The sequence below is a fragment of the Melozone crissalis genome, unplaced genomic scaffold (genome assembly GCF_028551555.1).
Source record: "Melozone crissalis strain CALT ecotype California unplaced genomic scaffold, PUWL_Pcris_2 ptg000017l_1, whole genome shotgun sequence".
Lineage (NCBI taxonomy): Eukaryota > Metazoa > Chordata > Aves > Passeriformes > Passerellidae > Melozone > Melozone crissalis.
Window position 1 is genome coordinate 6,412,889 of NW_026535795.1, and position 21,828 is coordinate 6,434,716.

At 49.5% G+C, this 21,828-nt stretch overlaps 1 protein-coding gene across 1 annotated transcript; it reads right to left on the bottom strand.

Moving 5' to 3' along the window:
• Window positions 1-729: 729 nt before the first annotated feature.
• OPRL1 (opioid related nociceptin receptor 1) lies at window positions 730-14,494 on the bottom strand. Its single transcript, XM_054274663.1, has 5 exons — window positions 14,352-14,494; window positions 13,862-14,133; window positions 13,147-13,393; window positions 4,149-4,504; window positions 730-3,812 (listed from the first exon to the last, which is right to left on the bottom strand). The coding sequence occupies exons 3-5, from the start codon at window positions 13,371-13,373 to the stop codon at window positions 3,289-3,291; spliced, it is 1,107 nt and encodes a 368-aa protein (XP_054130638.1). The 5' UTR covers window positions 13,374-13,393; window positions 13,862-14,133; window positions 14,352-14,494; the 3' UTR covers window positions 730-3,288.
• Between the last annotated feature and the right edge of the window lie 7,334 nt (window positions 14,495-21,828).

Here is a 21,828-nt window from a genome sequence, read left to right on the forward strand (position 1 = left end):
CTGCCCAGATTTACCAAGAGCCAAGGAGCTGCTCATCCCCAGCTCATCCATTCCTCAGCCTTTCCCAGCACTTGATTTCAGCCAACAGCAGCAGAGAGGATATTTGGTACATTAATAAATCCCATAATACTGAATAAAGTACTTTGGTTTATGGTTTTGCTGTAAGAACTCACCCCTGGATACTTATAATTAACTGAACTAGGAAAAAATAAGGATTTCCATTTTTTTCTCACCAATTTACTTTTTCTTTTTTAAGAAGAAAACCACCACTGCTAATAAAAAACCCTCTCCTGATATTTACCTGCTTGGGCAGGAATATTGGTCTCTGCAGAGAGAAAGCACTTTCCTTATTGCACATCTCACTGTCTGATCCATCTTTCCTACAGAATATGGCCTTGGCTGTATTTCCAGAACAACTCTGCAATTTATTGTTCTCCCGGGTCACACCTAACCCCATAACTCCTGGGAATTGTGGGGAGAGGAGGTGGGAAGAGCTTTTTTCATCCTTCAGCAGATTTCAGCTCTAACAGCAGGCGGCTGCCTGCACTGCTGCCCTGCTACACATCACAGCTGCCCTCTGCAAGAGCCAGGGACCCAATTTCCACATCTTCTGTGCCTGTGTTAACTACAGACCAAGCTGTCTGTGTAACTAAAGATCCCACAGGGCTGAGACATTCCAAATCCACCCAGTGAACTCTTCCAGGTTATCATCCAAACTGCATGGGTTTTAATTTTCCTTTATTAAAGCACACAAGTAGCCACCTAAATGTCATTTACACTGCGGCAGTTGTAAAAATCACACCAGCACAACCACTTCCAGAGGGAATTACAGAGTCAGCACTAAAGCCATCCAGCTGACCATGAGCCTGTAACTCCAGAGGCACAGTACAATAAAGTTTTGCTTTCAGGCGTTTGCTGCTCTTCTTATAACAAACTTCACTGAGCATTGAACAGAATGCCTAAACACATCCACTGCAAGGGCTGTGGAAATACCCAAAAGCTTGGTAAACACACATTTATTGAGTACTTGATTATGTAAGATCGTTGCAGCATAGTCATTATAACAAAATCCATATTTAAAAAATGCCAAACACTGGTAATATTTTCTTTCAGAGGACATAAATCTATTTAAAAACCCAGCCAAGAACGACAAAGGGAGTGTGGCTGTTCCTTGGCCAGCCTCTAAAGAATGTTCTCCTGCTCCCTAAAGGTAAGAACAGTTCCCAGCTTCAGCCCCAGCCACTCCCAAACCCCATCAGAGCATCCCACAGCTCAGGGCTGAGCAGACCCAAGGTCTCTCACTGCCCAGTGCTGTTACCACCCACAAACACCCCACCCAACCCAGTTTTCCAAAGGCATGGATGCAGCTTGCCAGCAGCACAGTTCTCAAGGAGTTGTTCTTCACATGCCTGGGGTTTATATGGGATTTCCCGGCGAGGGCTCTGGGATTAACATCCACTACAAAGTGCTTAAAGTGCCCAGATTCCCTCCTCCCTCCAGACTGGTATGGGGAAGTGCTAATTGCAAAGTTTGCTCTGGTACACATCCAGATTCCCAATCAAATGTTAATCAGCATCAAAATCCTCCCAGCTTGAGCAGTTTACAAGGGATCTAGGTCCTTCACATGGGACACTGGAATTGCTTCTATTTTAAGCCCAACCATGAGAGAAACACTCTACATAGAAATATAACATCCAATTCCTTTGTACAGCATATAGAAAGAACATGACAGCATTAAAATATTGGCAAATCAATACATTAAAAATACAGAATCTCATAGATCAGAGCACAAGAAATATATTCACATTGGAATCTGTACAGTCTAGGTGACACTGCTGGTTCTCATGTTGGAATTGACCTCCCATCTCCAGGTGGAGGTTGGTGCTTTGCTCCCCCATCAGCACCACTGGCCACTACTGCCCAGATTTCCTGGGGCTGTTGTGCTACAGGGACAAGCCCAGCCTGCTGCTCTCCCCAGCACAGAGGGCACTCAAGTGGTGAGACTCTTTGGGGAAGCTTTTGTTATCAAGTGAAATGACAGGACATTTCATTTTCCACAAAGCTCTGGCCTGCTTTGGGAGAGGAAAATCAATCCATGGTTGGCAGGAGGGGTGGTACCCAGGCAGCATTTCCCACTTGCTTTCAGCATTGTGGGTCTCATTTCAGTTAAAAACATAAAACAAACCACTGAACCCCAGGTTTTGTATGGTTTGTACCCCACTTTTCCCATGTGGAGTGGGTGAGACTCTTTTAGGCTGCCTCCTCCCACCAGGAATGTCCATGTCTTCTGGAAGAGCTGCCATTCTGACTTCTCCAAAATGGCTTTTCCTATACATAAATACATGTGTCTATAGGCCACTTCATTCCTTCCTCCTCTCCTGAGGAAGATGCCCAAGGCATGCTTGGTAAGGTGAAATCCTACCATGTATCTGCACCTATTCCACTACAGACATGTATATACAGACACATTCTGTCCATTATTACACTGGAAATACAGAGTTAAAAAAAATAGTAGCAGCATGTAAATGAGAAATTGTGTTCATTTCCTCAGTCTTTTTTTCTTCTTCCTCTTCAGAGCAACACCATCAGCTCTGACAGTCCCTTCTCCCCACCCTGCTCCCCTCTGAGAGGGGGGGTTCACTGCAGATCCCATCTGCAGGAGCTGGCGCTGTCCTTCCAAGGCAGTTTGAATTTCTCTTCCCGTCAGCTCCCTCCTCTCCCTCCCTGCATCCTTGCCTGCGCGATGACTCATCCTGGAGATGATCTTGGGTTTTGTCTGATGGCTCCTGCCCACTTTGGCTGCAGCAAAGCCTGATTTCAGAGCGATGGCACAGGAGGAAAACCCGCACACGAGCGCCTGGTGAGCCAGGCGAGCTGTTAACATCTCCAGCCAGGGAGGAAAAAAGCAATGCAAGAGTTCACATTCTGTCTGTCTCCCAGCAGCAGCAGCAGGAGTGTAAGCCCCAGGAGCGATGCCTATTTTAAACCCTTAATTCCCAAACTCTCAATAATGTTGCAAACCCCCAGGGTTTTGCAGGAATCAGCGGGCTGATTTCAAACACGTTCCTCGGTGCAGGATGCACTGGAAATTTAAAATGCATCAGATGGGCTCACTTTCTCTGCGTGCTCTCGCAGCATCCGGTTTTCCCAAACCCCCACAATTGTTTCCTTGGTTTCTCACCTCTCAGTTTTGAGGTCCTGCTAAAGGGCCGTTATCTGAGTCAGTTCTGACGTGGGGGTGGTCGGACTCTGCTGGGCGACAGCCGCCATGGGGATTTCCATGCCTAGTCAGGCCGGATTGTTAGTCCCCTCCGAGTTCTTGCAGGCGTAGGCCACGTCCTTGGCGATGCTGCACATCCTGTTGGACATCTGCAGCTCGGTCCTGAAGGCGGTGGGGAAGCAGAACTTCTTGAAGCACGCCTTGAAGTTCTCATCCAGGAAGGCGTAGAGCACGGGGTTCAGGCTGCTGTTGGCGTAGCCCAGCGCAGTGCAGAAGCAGGAGATGGCCAGCTCCAGCTCGCTCTCTGCCTTGGCTCCCAAGCACTGCACCAGCACGAAGATCTGGATGGGAGTCCAGCAAACGATGAAGACTGCCACCACCACCAGCACCATGCGGGTGATGCGCCGCAGGTTGCGGTCCTTCTCCTTGGAGCCCGAGAGGACGCGGACATTCTTGAGCCGCCGGATCATGAGGCTGTAGCAAATGGTGATGATCAACACAGGGATCATAAAGGAGAAGAGAAAGACACAGATGCCAAACACTGGGTCCCAGTAGTCCACGGGAGAAGGGAGCTTAATTAGACAATCAATCTCTGCAAGAGTTAAAGAAACAAAAGGGAAGGAAGATCAGCAAACGCAGAACAAGCAGAAAAGCATCTGCACATTCAGATCAGTTGGGTTAGTTAGGCTAATGGTTGGACTTGATGATCTTAGAGGGCTTTCCCAACCTAACATAACAATTCTATGTTTAATGTACAATTCCTCAAATAACAATTCCATGTTTAACACGAGAAAAGCCGCAGCAGTGATACAGAAACGCAGGGGCGAAGTTAAGATGATTTTACAGCACAGACCTCACCCCACAGATGAAAATGGCCCCCCTCTCCCTGGGCTCTCGTGTCCCTCCCACTGGGTGCAGTTTTACTGACCATTGTTCTCATTCTCTGCAGATCCCATCACCATGGCCGGGATGCCAAAGACAGAAGCCAGTGCCCAGATGCAAACATTGACCACCTTGGCCTTGTGGGGCGTGCGGATGTCCAGGGCTTTGATGGGGTGGCAGATGGCAATGTAGCGGTCCACGCTCATCATGGTCAGCGTGAAGGTGCTGGTGAACATGTTGTAGTAGTCAATGGAGATGGCAATCTTGCACAGGACGTTGCCAAAGGGCCAGAAGCCCAGGAATGTGTCTGTTCCCTGGAAGGGCAAGGTCATCAGGCACAGGGTGTCAGCCAGGGCGAGGTTAAAGATGTAAATGTTGGTGGCTGTCTTCATCTTGGTGAATCTGAAAGGCGGGAATGAGCAATGGTTAGAGCTCCCAGTGACCGTGATGGGTCAGACACTGAACTTTACCAAAGCAGATTCTGCTGATTTCGAAAGGAGATGCTGTATTTTCTTGTGTAATGAGATTGGCCATCCTCACCTTTCAACCTCCCACAGGTTTACCAACACACAGTTCAGCCCATCTCCTACAACACCACAAATGGTTCCTCCACAGTCAGTTCCGTGGGCAGGAGAATCATTCCCCCAGACTGCCAGTGAGCACCATGAAAGCCTGAGACTGTCAGATGGTGTTTCTTGAAAAATTACTTCAATAAGGCCAACTTCGGGTTTCTCACCAATACTTCATTGTTGAAGTATTGGTGAGAGTTTTAGCCAGTAAATGAAAGGTGCAGGAGCAAGTTGATCAGCTATTTGACATGGACTCATAGCCAGAGAGCATGGCTAACGTGAGCTGTCAAATCAGGGCAGGCAAAATGGCCAGCCCTGGCCAGCCAAAAAATGGTGAGGAGCTGGGTTTGAATCAGAAATCAGAATATCACAATGGATCTTTCTAAAGAAAGGAGTAAAGTCACAAGTCAAACGCTAAAGATGTTTTTGTCATTTCAATATTACTTTTACCACACGAACTGCCTGCCCTGATGGAAGAGTCACCTTGCTCTAATGGCAATCATCTCCCTTTCACACTTGGGAAATGATGCAGAGCCAGCTGTGATCACCTATCCGGGGGGACGTGCAGTGTCTGCAGAAATGGAAGCTCAACAGTGACTCTGTGACTGGATCTAACATTTCAGCTTCAGGATATTCCCCTCATGGGCAGAATAAGAGCTCAAATAGGTATAATTTTAAAACTACAGCTCATCTATCATTTACTCTACTAATGGCCTTAGCAGAAACACGGCCCAAAATGGCAGACAATGATGTTATTAACAGAGTGCAAGTTCATTTGAGGGTAACGCTTCTACCCATAAACTGCTGCACTATTTTCAGCCTGATACATGTTAAAATATCACAGGGTTGATTTTACTTAAAAAGCTCCTTTTGCCAATTTGATTCAGAACAGCAAACCCCCAACTTCCCGTCTCTGTTCTGTGCCCTCCCCTGAGCTTCTTCAGCTCTTGACGAATGATTTGAATGCTTGGCAGAACATTAGCACTGGTGTGTTCTGAACTCTGCTGGGACACATGGTGACCTGGCCAGGTTTGCAAGGGAAGCAGACAGGGGAGCCACAATCCAGACTATAAAGTCTATATTTTTACCTGCCTTGGAGCTCTAAGCTAGGCTTGTATCAGAAGTCTGAAAGCAGCTTCAGAAAGCAAAACCAAATTATCCTATTTTTGACCCTGAAAGCCAAGGGAATCTTTTGGAGGCGAGCACTGCTGGAAACATTGTTGGAAATACCTTGAGGTCCCCACACAAGCCTGAGTGAGGCTTTTCCTGGCCCAGAAATCAATCACAAGTTCTTAGAAAGCCAGCTCAGACAAACTTACATAACCAAAAGCAGCAGAAGGAAAATACTGGTGCCTTTCCTTTTGTGATGGGATGAATGAGCAAAAGCACTTTGCTTTTGCATAATAAATCCAACATAACCAGGCAGCTGCTGGTTTAAGCTCTGGGATTTCCTAAGGAGAATTACAGCAGCCTCCAGTGCCCTGAACTCCACAGGAGCATCTCAGGGTGGCCAAGTTTTCCTCTCCTGAATTCTTGCACTTGGCCTAAACGTGGCAAAGCACAGGGGGATGAGGTGGGTCTGTGAGTGGATCCACTTTGCCCTCCAGGTCAGCAAAGGGGGGTTAAAATAAAGTGAAATCACTGTTTTATCAGCTCTCACAAAAATAAGCATTGTCAGCTCAGGCTTTAGGAAATGATTCAGGCACCCAGGACTGTGGTGGCAAAGGTCTCCTGGGAGCTGCAGCTTCCCCTGAGCCCCACAGACCTGGCTGGGCTGGCTCAAGCTTCCCAAAGGTCAGGTTTGTGGCAGTCCAGCCTTCCAGGAGGGCTGGAGCCAGAGGCAATTCATCATCATGCCTCTAACCCTTTTTACTGGCACTATAACTCAAGGGAATATCAATTCTGAGCAATGGTGAGCAACTTTACTGCAAAACAGTAAAAATTAAAGGCTGTTCCTGCTTTATTTTGTGTCATTGACCAGTGGGAGAAACAAGCAACAATTCACTCACCTCCAAGCTCCATCCATCATCCATGGGGAACGAAGCTGCCTCCCTGCAGACTCCTGGGTCCCCAGCACTGAACTCAGGGTGTGCAGAGCGAATCCTCAGCTCCTTCCCACACCCCTCCAGCCCCATTCCTCCCAGCATGAATTCAGAGTCAGGTACAATTGTTCTGCCTGGTCTTGCAAAATCCCTCAGTGCACAGATCCCTGTCCTCTGCCTCCTTCCTCATCTCCTCTGGAGGTGATGGCAGAGCCACCTTCCCCTCTCACACTGAGGTGGCTGCCCCAGCACTCCCTTCAACCCATCTTCCAACAGAATTTAAAGCTGATTTTGCACTCTTGAAAGGGGGTGAAATTAATTTGCACCCAATTAATTACTTCTAGACCACTTTCTCTACATGCTGAGAGCCAACAGCCATTGTCCCAACCAAGCAATGTTCCCAAACATTTCCAGAATGTTCAGTACACACAAAAATCAATCAATCACTTCTCTGTGGATTAATCTCTCTTTCTTTTCCTCCAGAGCTGAGAGTGTTCTTTCTCTTAATCTGCACCAAAAAAAAAAAGGAAAAATTAAACTCTCAGGCTTCAGGAGGCACCTCAGTCTCCTCCCGCACAGCACAAACCTGCTGCAGATAAACCTGTGGATTCCATGGAGGACATTAGCTCCCTGCTGGGCCACTTTCTTGCACTCTGCCACAGAGGTAATTTCCTAATGGAGCATCTCCCACAGGGCGGTGCTCAGCTCTGCATCCAGCTCCCCTTTGTCACAAGAGTAATTGCTTTGCTCTGCTCTCCCGTTCCCTGGGATGCCTAAAAACACCTGGATATCAGCTCAGCACTTCTCTTCCCTCTCCTTTGTGCTACCTGGACCCTCTGGCAAGGGGAATGCACGGGCTGGGAGGGGAGATAAGGGTGGGTCATTAAGGGTGGGCAGACACACCCTCGGGGCTTTAAGGACCTGCTCCTCACAAGAACAGATTCTGAGCCTCGGGGTGAGCTGCAGACCTGTTATTTCTGCATCTTTCCCTTTTCCAGCAGGGCTGCAGGGCAATGGTGAGGCTCAGCACCAGCTGGCTGCAGCAAACCCACAACCCAAAAGGGAGCTGCAGACACCAGGGGCAGAGGGACCAGAGCAAAGCCTGCAGCCCTGAGAAACCCTGAGCATTGTTTCCAGGAGCCCTCTGCCTCTTGGAGCCTCCTGATTTCGATGTGTGTGGCTCCAGCTGATTAGCATGCAGACAGTGATGTTCACCTTGAGCAGCTCCCTCCATCCCCACTCACACGCTGGCAGCAGTGCCACCCTTTGCCCCCATGCCTGGACATGCTCCAGGAAACAAAACAGAGCAGAAAAGGCTCAAAGAGGATTTGTACTGAGCTGCTCCCGCCCTGTGATGGTGGAAATCAGCCCCAGTTCTCTCCCATCCCTGCTCCCAGCCCTCAGGTTGTGTCTGGAGCTGATATTTGATCTGTCATGATTTGTGTCCCTCAGTGCCCACCCACCCCGTGCTCTCTGCATCCCTGCTGCTCTGCTCACCCTCCCAGAGCCCCCTCAGCCTGCAGCTTCTGACCAGGGCAAGATGATTTATTCTTAATGCTTCAACAGCCCCTGAAAAAACCGCACTGAGTTGGAGAAGGACAAATTTAAATTAGTCTGGACTCTGGGGCCAGACACTACAGCAAAGGCAGCCACCAGCACAGCACCTAAAAGCCCATAAATTACCCAGCAAGACAGGGGCTGACTAGCAGGGGCTACTAAGGGAATCTGCAGCCAGCCAGGACGAGCACACACCCTGGGACAGATGATGTCCCTGTCCTTGAGTCTCCCCTCTGTGTCTGGGGGACAGCTCTGAAAAACTAGCCCTGCCCTGCTCCGCCCTGCCTTGCCCTGCCCTGCAGGTGCTCTCTGGGGATCACTGTGGATGTGCTGCCATGCCAAGGGAGGAGCCTCTGTGGCTGCTGCTGCTGCTGCAAAGGCTTCAGCAGCTCAGCCAGGGGCTCTCAGGGATGATCCCATGTCCCTGAGCAGGTGCTTGGCCACCAGGAATGGTGCTCTGGTCTCAGGAGGGCATTCATCAGCATCCACCCTGCAGCAGGTTGCTCTTATCCCTGCTCATGGGCCAGATCTGCCTCTGCTGGCAACCAGAATGCTTCTGGGAATTGCCCAATCTCTGAAAAACACTGGGAACAAGTTCCATGTTAAACATCACAGATTCACTGCTGCACGTGGGCAACTCCCTTGCACCCATCCCACCCCAGTCTGGTGAAACAAAGAGCCTTCAGCACACACTGGAGCTACAGGACCTGTGTTAGCAGGGACCAGGTGTGGCTATTGTGGGTCATGGAGCTGAGCCCAGCTCACCTGGGCTCATGGGGACCCAGACAGAAATCAGGGAGCTGCAGGCCTGTCCTTTGCAGCCACTGTCCCAGCAGGATCCCCTGCTGCACTGCTCACCTCACCTCACCTCACTGTCCTCACCCAGCTCCACTCACTCTCCAGGGCAAAGAGCCCTTCGTTTGGGTTTCATTTCTCCACGAATTGCAATAATTGATGTCTATTTATTCTGTTTTTCAAGGAAAAACTAAAAGGCAGATCTGGAGACAGCAAAGGCCTCAGATGGCCCCACTCGTGTCTGCTGGGTCCCCCCTGCACGAAGCACTCACTTCATTTCAGCTCTGAGACACACAGCTGGTCCAGGCTTTTCCCTGAGAAAGCTTTCTATTAAGAAATCAGCATCTCTGAAATGTCATAATTAAGTTAATATTCCCTGTCTCATCACAGCCAGCTGCCCTCTCCCCTGTTCTCAGGCACTGAGGCAGTTTTCCAGCAGAACAACATCTGGCACAGCATCCCCAGGCCGGCTTATGGTGCAGGCACCTCCCCATCCCATTTTTCCTCCTAAAGCTTCACCTGGAGGCAGCAGATGAAAATGTAGGGGCCTGACAGCCCTAAACTGCCCAAAACATTGCTTAAAGTGCTCTGAAAGGTGTTCTGCCATAGAGAGAGCTGAGCATCCCCAGCATTTTGCCAGGCTCCCAACAGGGAGCTGCTATAGCAATGAGGAGTGCCCCAGAAATGAGGCAGCATTCCCAGGGAGGGTTGAACTGGAGGAATGGAGTCCTCCAGATCCCCACTGGATCTGAGCATGACAGCAGCATGCTGGAGTAGGGACAATGAGCTGCACCTTGTCCCTTCCCTGGGTCACCAAAGGCTGGCAGAGATTCGGGGCCTCTGTCACACCTGGGTCAGCCCCACCCCAGGGCCAAAAACACAAAAATACACCCTCCTCCTTCCCCTTTGCTCTCCTTCCTAAATACAAAGATCTTTGGCAAGCAGCCTTGCAGACTTCAGTTAATAGCTAGGAGGAATCTCAGCAGCCTGGCATTCCCCAAACCCTCTGTTCAGCTCCTTGTTTCACGTTCATTAAGAAGCAGAACAGGAAATATATGCAGAAGAGAGCAAACAGCAGAAGGAGGAGGGGGGGGAGGCCTCGTCTGTGCTGGCAATTCCAGGATGAGCCAGCAGAACAAAGGCACAGGCAAGGCAGGTTCCCACAACAGGCCCTTCACTGCCCAGCAAATCCTGCTCCTCACAAGAGCCCTTCTCCAGCTCACCCAGCTAGCGCTGCTCAGCACTGGAAGAGACTGGCAGGCACATGGTGACTGTCTCTATAAATTAATAGCTCCAAATGTTAAATCATTCCAAATGCAATAGAGATGTAGGCTGGCTTCTACATCAGAGGGGGAAACCTTGAATTTGTGCTTCTCTGTGAAATACCGGGAGATTTAAAACTTTTCCCTTGGTGCTGCAGAAAACTCATTCAGGAGGAACAAAAAAATGAGTTTTCCTGATGCCTTCAATTTCCTTGAGTGCTGGTATTAGAGTCTTTTTATTTCCCAGCTCCCTCAAAAATGGGAAACAATTACTGTCTATAACACTACCAGTCTTTTTCTGGAAGGTAGCACACCATTTTCCTATGGGCTGTGTAATATGTTGAAGTCTGGTTATCACTGCCAAAGCACAGAAAGAAAAAAAGCTTATTGTGGTATACATTACCTACAGTGATAAGGGTGCAGCACAGAAGGTTTTTTTCCATTAATTTATCATTATGATAAAATTTTCCATTAATTTATCATTAAGAGCCCTTAAACCCTGTGTTGGTTTACCAGCAACCAGCTTCCAACCTACTGAAAACCTGCATGAAACATCAAAGCTCTAGTCAAAGGAGAAAAGCATGTGTTTGAGAAGCTCATCAGCATCCTCCTTGTACAGCAACAACTTGGCAGCTCTTCACCAATCTGTGCACGTGGCCAGGGTCAAGAGTTTGATATTGAGTCCAACTCATCCTCAACCTGTTGCTGACCTGGACAGACAGGGCAAGGAGAGAGGAATCCTGGGCAGAGATCACCAGAGATTGGTACTCATCAACTCAAGTTGCCTTGGGTCTAACTCAGTGCTGGTCTCAGCTCAGTGCTGGGCTCCCAGGGAACATGGGTGGGGAACAGCAGCTCCTACACGTGCTCTAGCTCAGTTATAACCTCCCCAGCACACACCTTCCATTTCTGAATAAAGGGAAACAGAGAAATGGAAAAACCAGAGGGAGGTTGGGTTGGCACCTGTCTTCAGTTTGCAGTTGCTTAAAAACTGTAAAATGAGAGGACACACACAAAAAGAGTTAGATTTCCATGGGAAATTGTAGTGCTAAATCCCTGAGTGCCATTTATCCAGCTGGAAGGTAGCAAAGTCAAAAAGGAGTGGAGCAGAAGCCAGTATTTTCATGGTTAGCCATGGCACAGGACCCCAGTTTGGGACACTCTTGTTACTGGTGATGCTCCAGCGCCAGCCCTGGGCAGGGCCAGCAGGATCCTGCTGTGCACATCCCACCAGGGCTTTGCAGACAGGAAGGAGATTTCTGCCAAGACTTCTCCTTACACACACCAAGGCTCATGCCCAGGGTAGGGACTCCCTTCCTCTGCTGCACAGGGACTGTCATTCCCATGCAGCCACATCACCATCATCAGAAAGGGCCTCCAGCTCCAGAGCCTCACTACTGACACACTTACACCCACAAACTACTCCAACAATTGCTACTACACTGAGCAGGAACATGAGCTGTCCAGACATGGCACCAGTGTGCTGCAACCCTCCTCTGTGCACCTGCAGGCTCCCTGGGGCTAATGGGATCCCCTCTCTGTGCCATAAACTCCTGAGATAAGAGAGCCCAGACAGGCAGCCTGATGAACATCAGTCACATCACTCTGCCCTTGGAGCAGAGATCCAACCACTCTTCAGCAACCTCTGGTACCAAAGACCTGATTGTACAGCATCTCCCCCTGCCAAGTTGTGGTTATTCAGGGGAAAGATGCTCTGGAAGCAGTTGGGCTCCTGGCAGGAACAAGGCAATCCCATCAGTGTCTGAATACCTGCTGAACACTTTCCTCTTCTGCTGGAGGATTCAGCCTGTCTCTTCTGTGCTGGCAGCATCCACCTGCACCAGGAATCTGCTCCAAGATGTGGATAAAATGGAAGCTCCCTCCTTAATGTGCAGGATGCAGAGATCAGAGGGGGAATGCTGGGTTTAGCATAATCACAGCCCTAAATGCTGGGTTTAGCATAATCACAGCCCTAAAAGCTGCACAAACTTATTCTGTACTTACAGGATGAACAAGGTTCCTGATTCCCAGAACCAGAAGGGTTTGAACCACGGCAGAAGCAGACAGGGACACTCAAAATGCCAACAATGGGCAGGGAGGATGGAGTGGTACATGCTCTGTGCTGTCCCTCTGCAAAGGTCCCCCCCCCCATCCTCCTCACTTCAGCACAAGGAGCAAATAAGTTGCCCTCAACTCTGCAGCATCCTCTCACGTCTTATTTAAGTCTGCAGGCTCCAAAGGGCTGGAAGACTTACATTTGTGATTTTTTTTTTTCTCCTGTAAAAGTAAAAGGAAGCTTCCCAGCAGGCTCTTTCCTTTGCAACAAGGTTCAGCTTTGGAAGGAGCCAGCTCCCAGATGGAGCAGCACCTGCAAACACAGCTGGGGTGCCGGACACTGCACAGCAAGGAGAGGTCCCATTAAGGAGCCAGCACACCCTGGCAGTGGAATGCTCGCAGCACATTGCCCTCCCCAGGGACATACAGATCCCTAAAAAGAAAAAAAAAAAAAAAAAAAAAAAAAAAGGGAAAAAAGACCCATTTTTTGAGCAGCTCTGCTCACTCCATTCCATTCTCTGGGTTAAACTTTAGGAGGCACCAGAGGGCAGCTGAAAACTGGCAGAAACCTTCATCACAGCCTAGGAAGGGGGGAAAAAAACCCAAACAAATAAAACCAAAACAATAAAACAAACGCCACATCATTGCCTCCAAAGCACGCCTGTAACCCCAGGGAAGCTCCCGGCTGCTTCACCCGCAGCAGGGATGGAGGGAGAAAAGATCTGCCCCGCTCGCAGTTCCCCGGGAGCCTCCCCGTGTCCTACCTGACGATCACATACATGACGGAGCAGTTGCCCACCAGCCCCACGATGCACACGATGGAGTAGACGACCACGATGGTGATCTTGATGCTGAGCGGCAGGAAACCGTCCCCGGTGCTGTTGTTGAACCAGTTGCTGGGCAGAAAGCTCAGGTTGAGCATGGAGGAGTCGTTCAGCAGCTTCCTCAGGTCGGGGTCTTCAAAAATGCGGGCAGGGAAGAGCGGGTCCATCCTGAAGCAGCGCCAAGGACCTGGGGCAGCGAGAGGCAGCTTTAAAATCTGCTGATCTAACGGGGGGCAGGGGATTGTAGAGAGACAAGTGCACGAGAAACGCTGGGCAAAGGTGATTTATTACCAGGAGAAGGATGATTTACTGCCACGGAACTCAGCCCCCCCTCCCCGGAGCGCTTTAATGGGATGCAACCCCGCGAGCCTGGCGCATCCCGAGCTGGCAGGGATCACGCATTTCTGCACACCGCCGGCGCAGGGCAGTGCGGGCTGCTCGCATCATCCATCCCTCCTGCTCCCAGGGCGGCGTGTCCCCACCTGCCTCTGCCATCCGGCGGGTCGGTGAGTCCCCAATCTCGGCTTTGTGCCCCCAGACCTTCCACTGCCGCCCCAGAGCCAGCGGGGCTCCGGCACGACCCCAGCGGTTCATACACCCCAAAAACAGCGAGGAAAAGCCCGAAGTTGGCAATAAAGCCCTGCTGGGTGCTCACCTGCGGCAGGTCCCCTCTAGCGCAGCTCCCGAGCTGGCTCCGCTGCCCGCGGCCGCATCCAGCGCCCCGGGCCGGGGGATGGACAGACGGACGGACGGACAGAGCTCCGCAGGGGGAGGAGGGGAAAGGGCTGCTCTCCAGGCAGGGCTGCCGGCAGCGCAGGGGGCTGCACCCCGGAGCCCACGTTTTTAAGGAAAAGGGAGGGATGAGGGAGAGGGAGGGAGCGAGGACGGAGGACGGCTGGGCAGAGCCAGGCTGCCGGGCTGCTCCCACTGCGTAAGAGAAAAGCGGGAGGGGGAAGGAGGAGAAGAGGGAGGGGGGAATGATAAATAACCGAACGCGGCAAAGCGAAGGAGAGCCCACACCTGCGAGAGACACGGGCAGCGTCCTCCCCCCGCCCCGGGGAGATGCTGTGGCCTCCCCATCCCACCCCCAGCATCCCCAAAACCCCCCAGAGCCCCCCTGGCACAGCCCCCGACCCCCAGCCTACCTGGGGTGGGCTCCCGGCAGGAGATGCTGGGGAGAAGGGAAGGATCGGGCAAGGCTGCTGGGGAGCTCGGGATTCGGGAAGCAGATTCCTCCCTCCTCTGCAATTGTGCAACCTGAGCGCTGTTCTAGCGCAGGAGCGGCGGAATGGGGGATCTGACCTAGAAACTGGCAAAAAAAAAATACAAGGAGGAACAGAACTACGAGGAGAAAATTGTTATTGTTTAGTATTCTTCCAGCAGCAGTAACTAAAGGTGATCTTGGTAACCCGAACCATCCTGCACTTCCCATCTGAGTTGGTTATTTCAGAAGCTGCAGTGGTAAATTCCTCACCTCCAGGTGGGGTGATGCACACAGAGCCCACAGGTACCTGCAGGTACAGCCTGGCTGTGGGACACTGACCCTGATAAACTCATTTCCCAGGAGCTGCAGAGCCCCCCAGGTGGGCCGGGGTGCACAGAGGGCTCTGGGACCCACTCCCAAAGTGCTTTGACTGCTGAGTACCAGAGCCCCCTGCTCTGGTGCCTCTGGCCATCTGCAGTGTTTCCCCAAAGAAGCCATTTCCCGGCATTTTGGGGAAATTTCTCAGTGTTGGGGACACAAGCAGAGACACACACTGATCAGAGCAAATTTAGGGCACTCTTTCCCAAGAGTGAAGAAAAAGAACAGGAGCTCTTGGGCACCAAATGTTTCTTCTCTTCCCAACCCACAGCCAGCCCAACACAGAGCTCCTGGGCCCCAGCAGGCAGCCAGGGCAACCCCTTTGTGCTCCAGCTCTCCTTTAATGCATATTTGGGGATATTCAGCACAAAAGCTGCACCTTCTTCACCAGGAACACAGTGCTAAGGTGTGGTGCTGCATGGCAATTTTATTGAAAGCTTCAACAAGAGATCTCACTTTAACAGGGACAAGGGAAAAAAGCATGACCCAGAGTTCCAGCCCTCCTGCAGAACAGAACAGTCTCACTGCTTCCCAAAGTGGGGTTTTGTCAGCCCATTAACAAGAGTGTGAAATAAATATTAGACCAGACATTACCTTAATTGTCAGTGGATTGATTTCCAAAGGCTGAAGCAAGGACAGCAGTAAATCAGTGCAAGAGCTCCCAGCTGGACAGCCCAGGAGCTGACGGGAAGAGTGTTTGCAAATTCAGAATTCAGCTCTGCTCCTCTCTGCTGGCTCTCACCCCAACAAGTGCTCTCAGCCCTTCCCACTCTCCTTTATGTTCATGCAGAGCAGCAAATACAGCAGGTTCACCTATTTATCTTGTGGTTTTCTTTCTGGCCTGAGAGATGTGTTTCAAAAAGGTTGCTGGAAAAGGGATTTTGAACTACTGACAGCCAAGATATGTGTCTGGGACAAATATCCTTAAAAATTCCCCTCATCCATCCCTCTTGTTGTTCCTCAGTGTTCAATTCTGCCCTCTTTGCATGGGGAAAAAAGCCCAGAATGGTCATGCTGCACCTCCAGTCCCAATCTTGCTGCTTCACATGATTTCACTCCAATTATAATTCAGTAATGGTGAGATCTGTCCTTCCAGAATATCTCATGGGATCCTAACACATGCTCTGCTCAGGGTCCCTGGGGTGAGAGGAGGACAATCATCTCAAGAGCCTGATTGCAAGATTTCTTCTTCATCAGAAGCCTCCTGTCCACTGGGGTCTATGCACCAAGCCTGGGAAGGAAGACCCAGGCTTGGTGCATAGACCCCAATGGACAGGAGGCTTAGACAACCTAAATTTTGCCAACATTACCCAAAAAGGATTTTATCCCAGCTATTTCTTTGAAAAACAGATCAGCTCTTCAGCTTGAAGGTTTCTCAGCAGGCAGCAAGGTAAGAAAAGCCAAGACAAGAACAAGACAAAAAGCCACCCTTCTTCCAGGGGATGCCCGGGGAGCTTTTGGGGAGGCAGCAGCTCTTGCACACCATCAGGAGATGCTGAATCTACAACAGAGAGTCCAGGGCATCAACATGGAATGAAAACACCTTCCAGCAGAGCAGATTGCTCCAAGCCCCCTCCAACCTGGCACTGAACACTCCCAGGGATGGGGCAGCCACACATACCTTTACCATTTCTACCCCCAAACTCCTGGAGCATCAGCACAGTCTGCATCAGTTGTGGATGAAAAAATCCCTTATTATTTCAAGATAATCCAGTTCAAGTGCCAGTAATTGCATCTTCTGCCATTTCAACCAGTTTAACTTTACAGACATTGTTCCCAAATGTGGAGAACCTTTGCTGATTCTGCAGAAAACACCTCTCAGCCACCTGCATCTCATAATAGCAGCAGCCCACAGGGATTTATTTTTTCTTTGCCTTTCCTTTCAGGGGGTGAAGATGTCTGCATGTCAGAGCTGTTTTGTCACCTTTAGCACGGTTTGTCAATCTGTTTAATCAAGGCCATCAGGAGCAGAGAATTAATTTTTCAAGATGTAAAATCATTTTTTCATGCAGGGAATGAGCACCTGGGCTGGAGAGGAGCAGAAGAAAGGCTGGGGGAGTGTGGAGTGTGCTGGAAAGCAAAGGTTCAAAAATGCAACTGTCACTCCTGGGATGATGGGCACCTGATTAATGGCTTGCCAAAGGCTAATTAGCTAAATTTGGACCACAGCCACTGCTAATGGGTGATATTAGAACATTAATGATGACAAAAATTTAGCAATGATGTATCCCTTCCTAAGGCAGGGGAGTTAGAACTGGATGATCTTTATGGATTTATGGTCAGCAGAGCATCAGGGAAACAAGAAAAAAAATAAATCAAAAGAGATAAAAATATGGAAATATCTTTTCTTGAATCCTAAACCCCACTTTTCCAGAGCAGCCTTTACAAGGGGATTCAGTGGTACTTCACTGAGACAGTGGTGATAAATTCTCTTCCTTGCATGGTGCTATAAATCATGAAACAACACAAGACAAGAAAGATTCCACAACTGGATTATCTGCCCTCCATGGCCAGCAGACTCATTCAAAGAATGAGAAATAACATCTATTAAAAAGAAGAGGACATTGGCTTCTTCAATATTTCCAGTGATACATATTCATTGTAGCTTTTGTGCTTCCTCAAGTCAGACTCATTTCAGAGATGACAGAAACCTCTGCAGACTCTTCTGTGCATTGCTGAGCATCAGAGTGAAAGGAAAAGCAGAAAAACTGTTCCCAAGGAGCAGGGATGGGCCTGGGGACAAACACACTGTGGGAAAGGAACCCTACTGACTGCAGTGTGTGTTGGGGTGCTCCTAAATCCCAGTGCCAGCAAGGGGAATGGGTCAGTGGGATGTCCCAGGCCTTGTCCTGCCTTGGTCACAGTCCCCATCTCCCTTCCATCATCACTGAGCTTCTCAGGAGGAGCAGATCTGGGAGAAGATCTCAGGGTGCAATGGCAGGGTGATGGTCCAGCCCCATCAGAGGTGGCTGATCCCAGTGCATCCCATAAACTCCCAGACCCAGTCACAAACACAGGCTGGGACATTCACACACAGAGTTTAGGTCCAGCCCAGCAGGGAAAGGCAGCTGAGCTCATCCATCCCCACATTCCTGAGGGGCAGCTTCTCCTGCCCAGGGGTGACACCTCTGTACCCTGGCAGCCCACCTGAACGCTGGCTGGGCACCTCCCTGCCAATCCCTGAGCCTGCAAGGAGCTGATTTATAGGAACACATCATACAATAAAATAATTTCCTGAAGGATCAGCTGGTTCCCAGGGCCACCAGCCTCACAAAGCTGGAGTCAATGGGCTCCTTTTTCTCAATCAGCAGGACAGCAGAACGAGTGTAATTCATGCCCATTTCAAGCACAAATACTGAGGAAATCTCTCCATTTCTCTTCTACCCATCCACAGGGCCCAAGGTAAGGAGAATAACCAGGATTAGTGCCAACAGCCCCCTGCATTTTAAGAAAACTCTGTGTGCTGCTAGGCCTGATCCTCATTACTTACAACTAATTAGAGCAGACCTTGCTTTCACCAAAAATTAATTTAGAGCAAAATCCTCCAAGCTCCAGCAGGAGAAAGAACACACAGTGGTACCAACTTCACTGATATTTTATTGTCTGCCATCAATATTTGCAATTTTCAAGGGGCTGATCATTTCAGGTGACTGCAGATGAGGCCATAAATCTTCACTGCAGCATTAAATTGTGTTTTACTGTCTTCCTCCTCTTTGCATCTCAAACTCATGAACCTGGAAACAAGCAAGTCTCTCTACTCTTAGAAGACACAAGCTCTCCTCACCCCCATTATTCCTTGCCCAGTACATTGATTTTTTTCACCATTCTGGGAATGGGCACCCACAATCCAAGGCTCACTGTTTGGGTGTCCCAGAGGCTGAGAGAGTAAGGGTCTCTGATTTCAAGAAAGGCAGTGATGGTTGCAGGATTTACACAGGTACTGAGTAAGAAACAGCAGCAGATTATTAATTTAGATCCTCTGAACACCATCCCAGCATTTTAACCTCTTATCCCTTAGGGAGGAAAACATCTCTGTGCTCAGATGGTGAATTTCACAGGAGCCTTTCAAAGTAAAGATCTGCTTATCACCTTTGTGCTGCAGTCCTTTTATACAGCCAACAGCTTGGAGAGCAACAAAATCACTGCAAAAAAAAAAAAGTCTGACACCAAGATACCCAGAAACCATTTGCTGTTTGCTTCCTCCTGAACTTGCTCTCCCCAAAGAGATGTCTCTCAAGTTCTCACTGTTGTGTGGATCAATAGCAGCTGATGCCTGATAAACCACCCCAAAGCAAGATGTTTTCACAGCTTTAACCCACCTGAACTCAGCCCCAGAAGCCTTCCCTCATTCCATTCTCCAGCAAGAGGAAACAATGGATGTTTACTGAAAATTTCAAGCAGCCGTAGAGGGAAATGTATTCCCACCAAAGGCTTGAAAAGGCTGCAGCCTTTCACAAATCTGTAACTGGGGAGAAGCACCAGTGAGGTAGAGGAGATGTATGTAAATAAGATGCAGCAAGCAGCAGATATGTGCTGTCTCCTCACATATGCTATTTATGTGGCTGTCATGCTCTGGAGCTGGCACACAGAGAGCCGTGGCAGCAGCACCATGCACACACTCCAAATCCCCATCATTTTGGGTGGGATTGGGAGTCAACAGCCTTGCTGGGACAAGCTGGTTCCAGCAAAGCTGTGCTGAGTCACTGAAGCCAAAAAACTGGCTCTGAGTGTTTGACAGGATAAAAGAACACTTTTAATGTGTGTCAGAGATGTCAGTGGCTGCACCCAGCCCTGCCTGTAACAAGCACTGGGGGCCATGAGAGGCTATCCAGCACCCTGGGCTGCTCAGAGCTCACTCCCAGCTGAGGAAAGTGTATTATTCCCCTACAAAGTGACATTTAACCTTCATCAGAAGCCTTTTTGTCCTTGCCTAAAGCCACAGCCTTACCTCAGAACTTGCCTCATCCCACAGGCTGATCCGTTTACACATATCCCTCACCCTCCACACAATCAAACCCCTTCCCCACCCCCCCCCACAGAGCCCTTTTGTCCCTCTCTCAGCCAGCCCACATCACCTGCATTCACCATGGACTGAAACTGTGTCACCTGAGGCTGCTCCTCCCCATGGGCTGCTCCTGCCTGAGCAAAGCCTGTGGCACAAATGCTGCAGCGGCACCTTGGGAACTGGTGGAGCTTTTCAAACCCAGGTCAGGAAAACCACTGATGCTGAGACTGTATTTGTGATTGAGCCAGGGTTTAGAATGTGAAAAACTGTGTGAAAAGAACCTGAGCAACATATATCCTCTTACCATTTCCTCATCTGGATGTGAAAAATTGCGTGAGAGGTCTTTAGGAAATAGATAGCCCACCACAACTTTCAGGAATACCAAGGGAACACATTTGGGGCTGCTATTTAAGTGTTTTCCAGCCCAGGAATACCAAGGGAACACATTTGGGGCTGTTATTTCAGTGTTTTCCAGGCAGGAGGACAAAGCAGGGACCAGCTGCACTTTGGCATCCTCTCCTTCAGACATGGGGACTTGCTCCTCCAAGCCTGACTCCAGCTCTGTCCCAGTTTCTCCATCTTTATGTGTGACTGGAGCTTTCTAGTTCTCAACAATAAAAATCTGCAGTGGCCAAGGAAAATCCTGGAAATGATTCTTCCTCCCTGCCCTGAGCCCCTCTGCCTCATGACCTCTGGATCAGATGTTCCCACAAGTTCTTCCCAAGGTTTCCCTGTGGCTGAAGTTTGGTGCAGATGAATTAGATCCCCATTCTGCACGGAGGGTCGATCCAGGTGAGAAAACAGAACCCAGAGCAAAAAGTTCTCAAAAACTCTGTTCTTGAAACAAGAATTTTAAAATTCCAAAAATTATAAACGTCTCTTGAGATTTTAGCTGTGTTTGAGGTCACCATCCAAGCTGGGGCACCATCTCATGCTATCCATTGGTCTCAAGGTAACACCTGCATGAGGATTGAAGAAAAGGAAGAAGAAGGGAAATGGCATTTTTAATAATTCTGAGGGGAAATTATATTTTTGGAGGTTTAATTTGTGCTTTCCTGCAGGCTTTGATCTTTCAGACAAGGTGAATTAGATTTTGCAATATGCTTGGAGTTGCTTTCTACTAACTTTGAAGTAGAAATTAAAGCAGTTCAGGGCCACAGTCACCAAGGGTGGTTGGTAAATTTTGCCCAAGGATGCCTTTTATTGTCTCCTCATTGTGAAGCTCAGAACATGACAGTAAAATTTAATGATTTAACAAGCTGCTTTCTTACTGCCCTCTCTGCCCTTGTTCTCTTCACTGAAGCTTTCAGGTTGTGAACCATTCCAGAGAAACACCCAAGCATCCCAAATCTTCAAATCCCAAAGCAAAATGGGCTGGTTGGCACCTTCTGCCCAACACCTCCCCAGCTCTTCCACCAGTTTGTTAATTCCCATTGGAACCAGCAGGTGATGCTGAAGCAGAAAACATGGAGTTCATTCTGCCTTCTATTAGGCTTTTCTTTTCCTCCCATATAAAATTCACAAGTGAGGAAAAAAATCCTGTGATCCTGGTGGGGTATTTAGAAACATAAGATAGAAATGCTGGCATGCAGCACGTGGCTTTGTTCTCACTGTCTGCTCAGCTCTTCCATCCCAGGGAAAACACTCTGGGCTGTTTCACACCTGGGACAGGGAGAGGACACCTGAACCTGTAGGAACTTCTCTTGAGTGGAAAGTTGGTGGGGTTTGAACTCTCCTTGAGTGGGTCTTCCCACAGCACCTGCAAGCCCCAGAGCAGCTCTGCAGTGCCCTCCCTGTGACATTCCCAGTCTGTGACAGACACCACGTGCTCCCTTGCAGGTCTGCAGGTGTTGGAGTGAGCATTGAGGGAGCAGCTGTGGTGGGAGAGGAGATTTGTGCTCAGCATCCTGCTGAATCCTGCTGTGCTCCTCTGCAGACGTGGTCAGTGACCCTGCCCAGAGCAAGGACATGGCAGGGGGACACCTTCACCATCAGCAGGTTCTGGGAGTCACACTGAGCTGTGAATCTCCCTGGC

What these genes read in the sequence shown, in the direction of transcription:
- OPRL1 (XM_054274663.1), bottom strand. Translation starts at nt 13,373, where the DNA reads ATGGACCCGCTCTTCCCTGCCCGCATTTTTGAAGACCCCGACCTGAGG. An exon ending in GTCATGTATGTGATCGTCAG is followed by an intron (nt 4,505 to 13,146) that starts GTAGGACACGGG and finishes CCCGCCTTTCAG; the next exon opens with ATTCACCAAGATGAAGACAG. An exon ending in TGCAGAGAATGAGAACAATG is followed by an intron (nt 3,813 to 4,148) that starts GTCAGTAAAACT and finishes TAACTCTTGCAG; the next exon opens with AGATTGATTGTCTAATTAAG.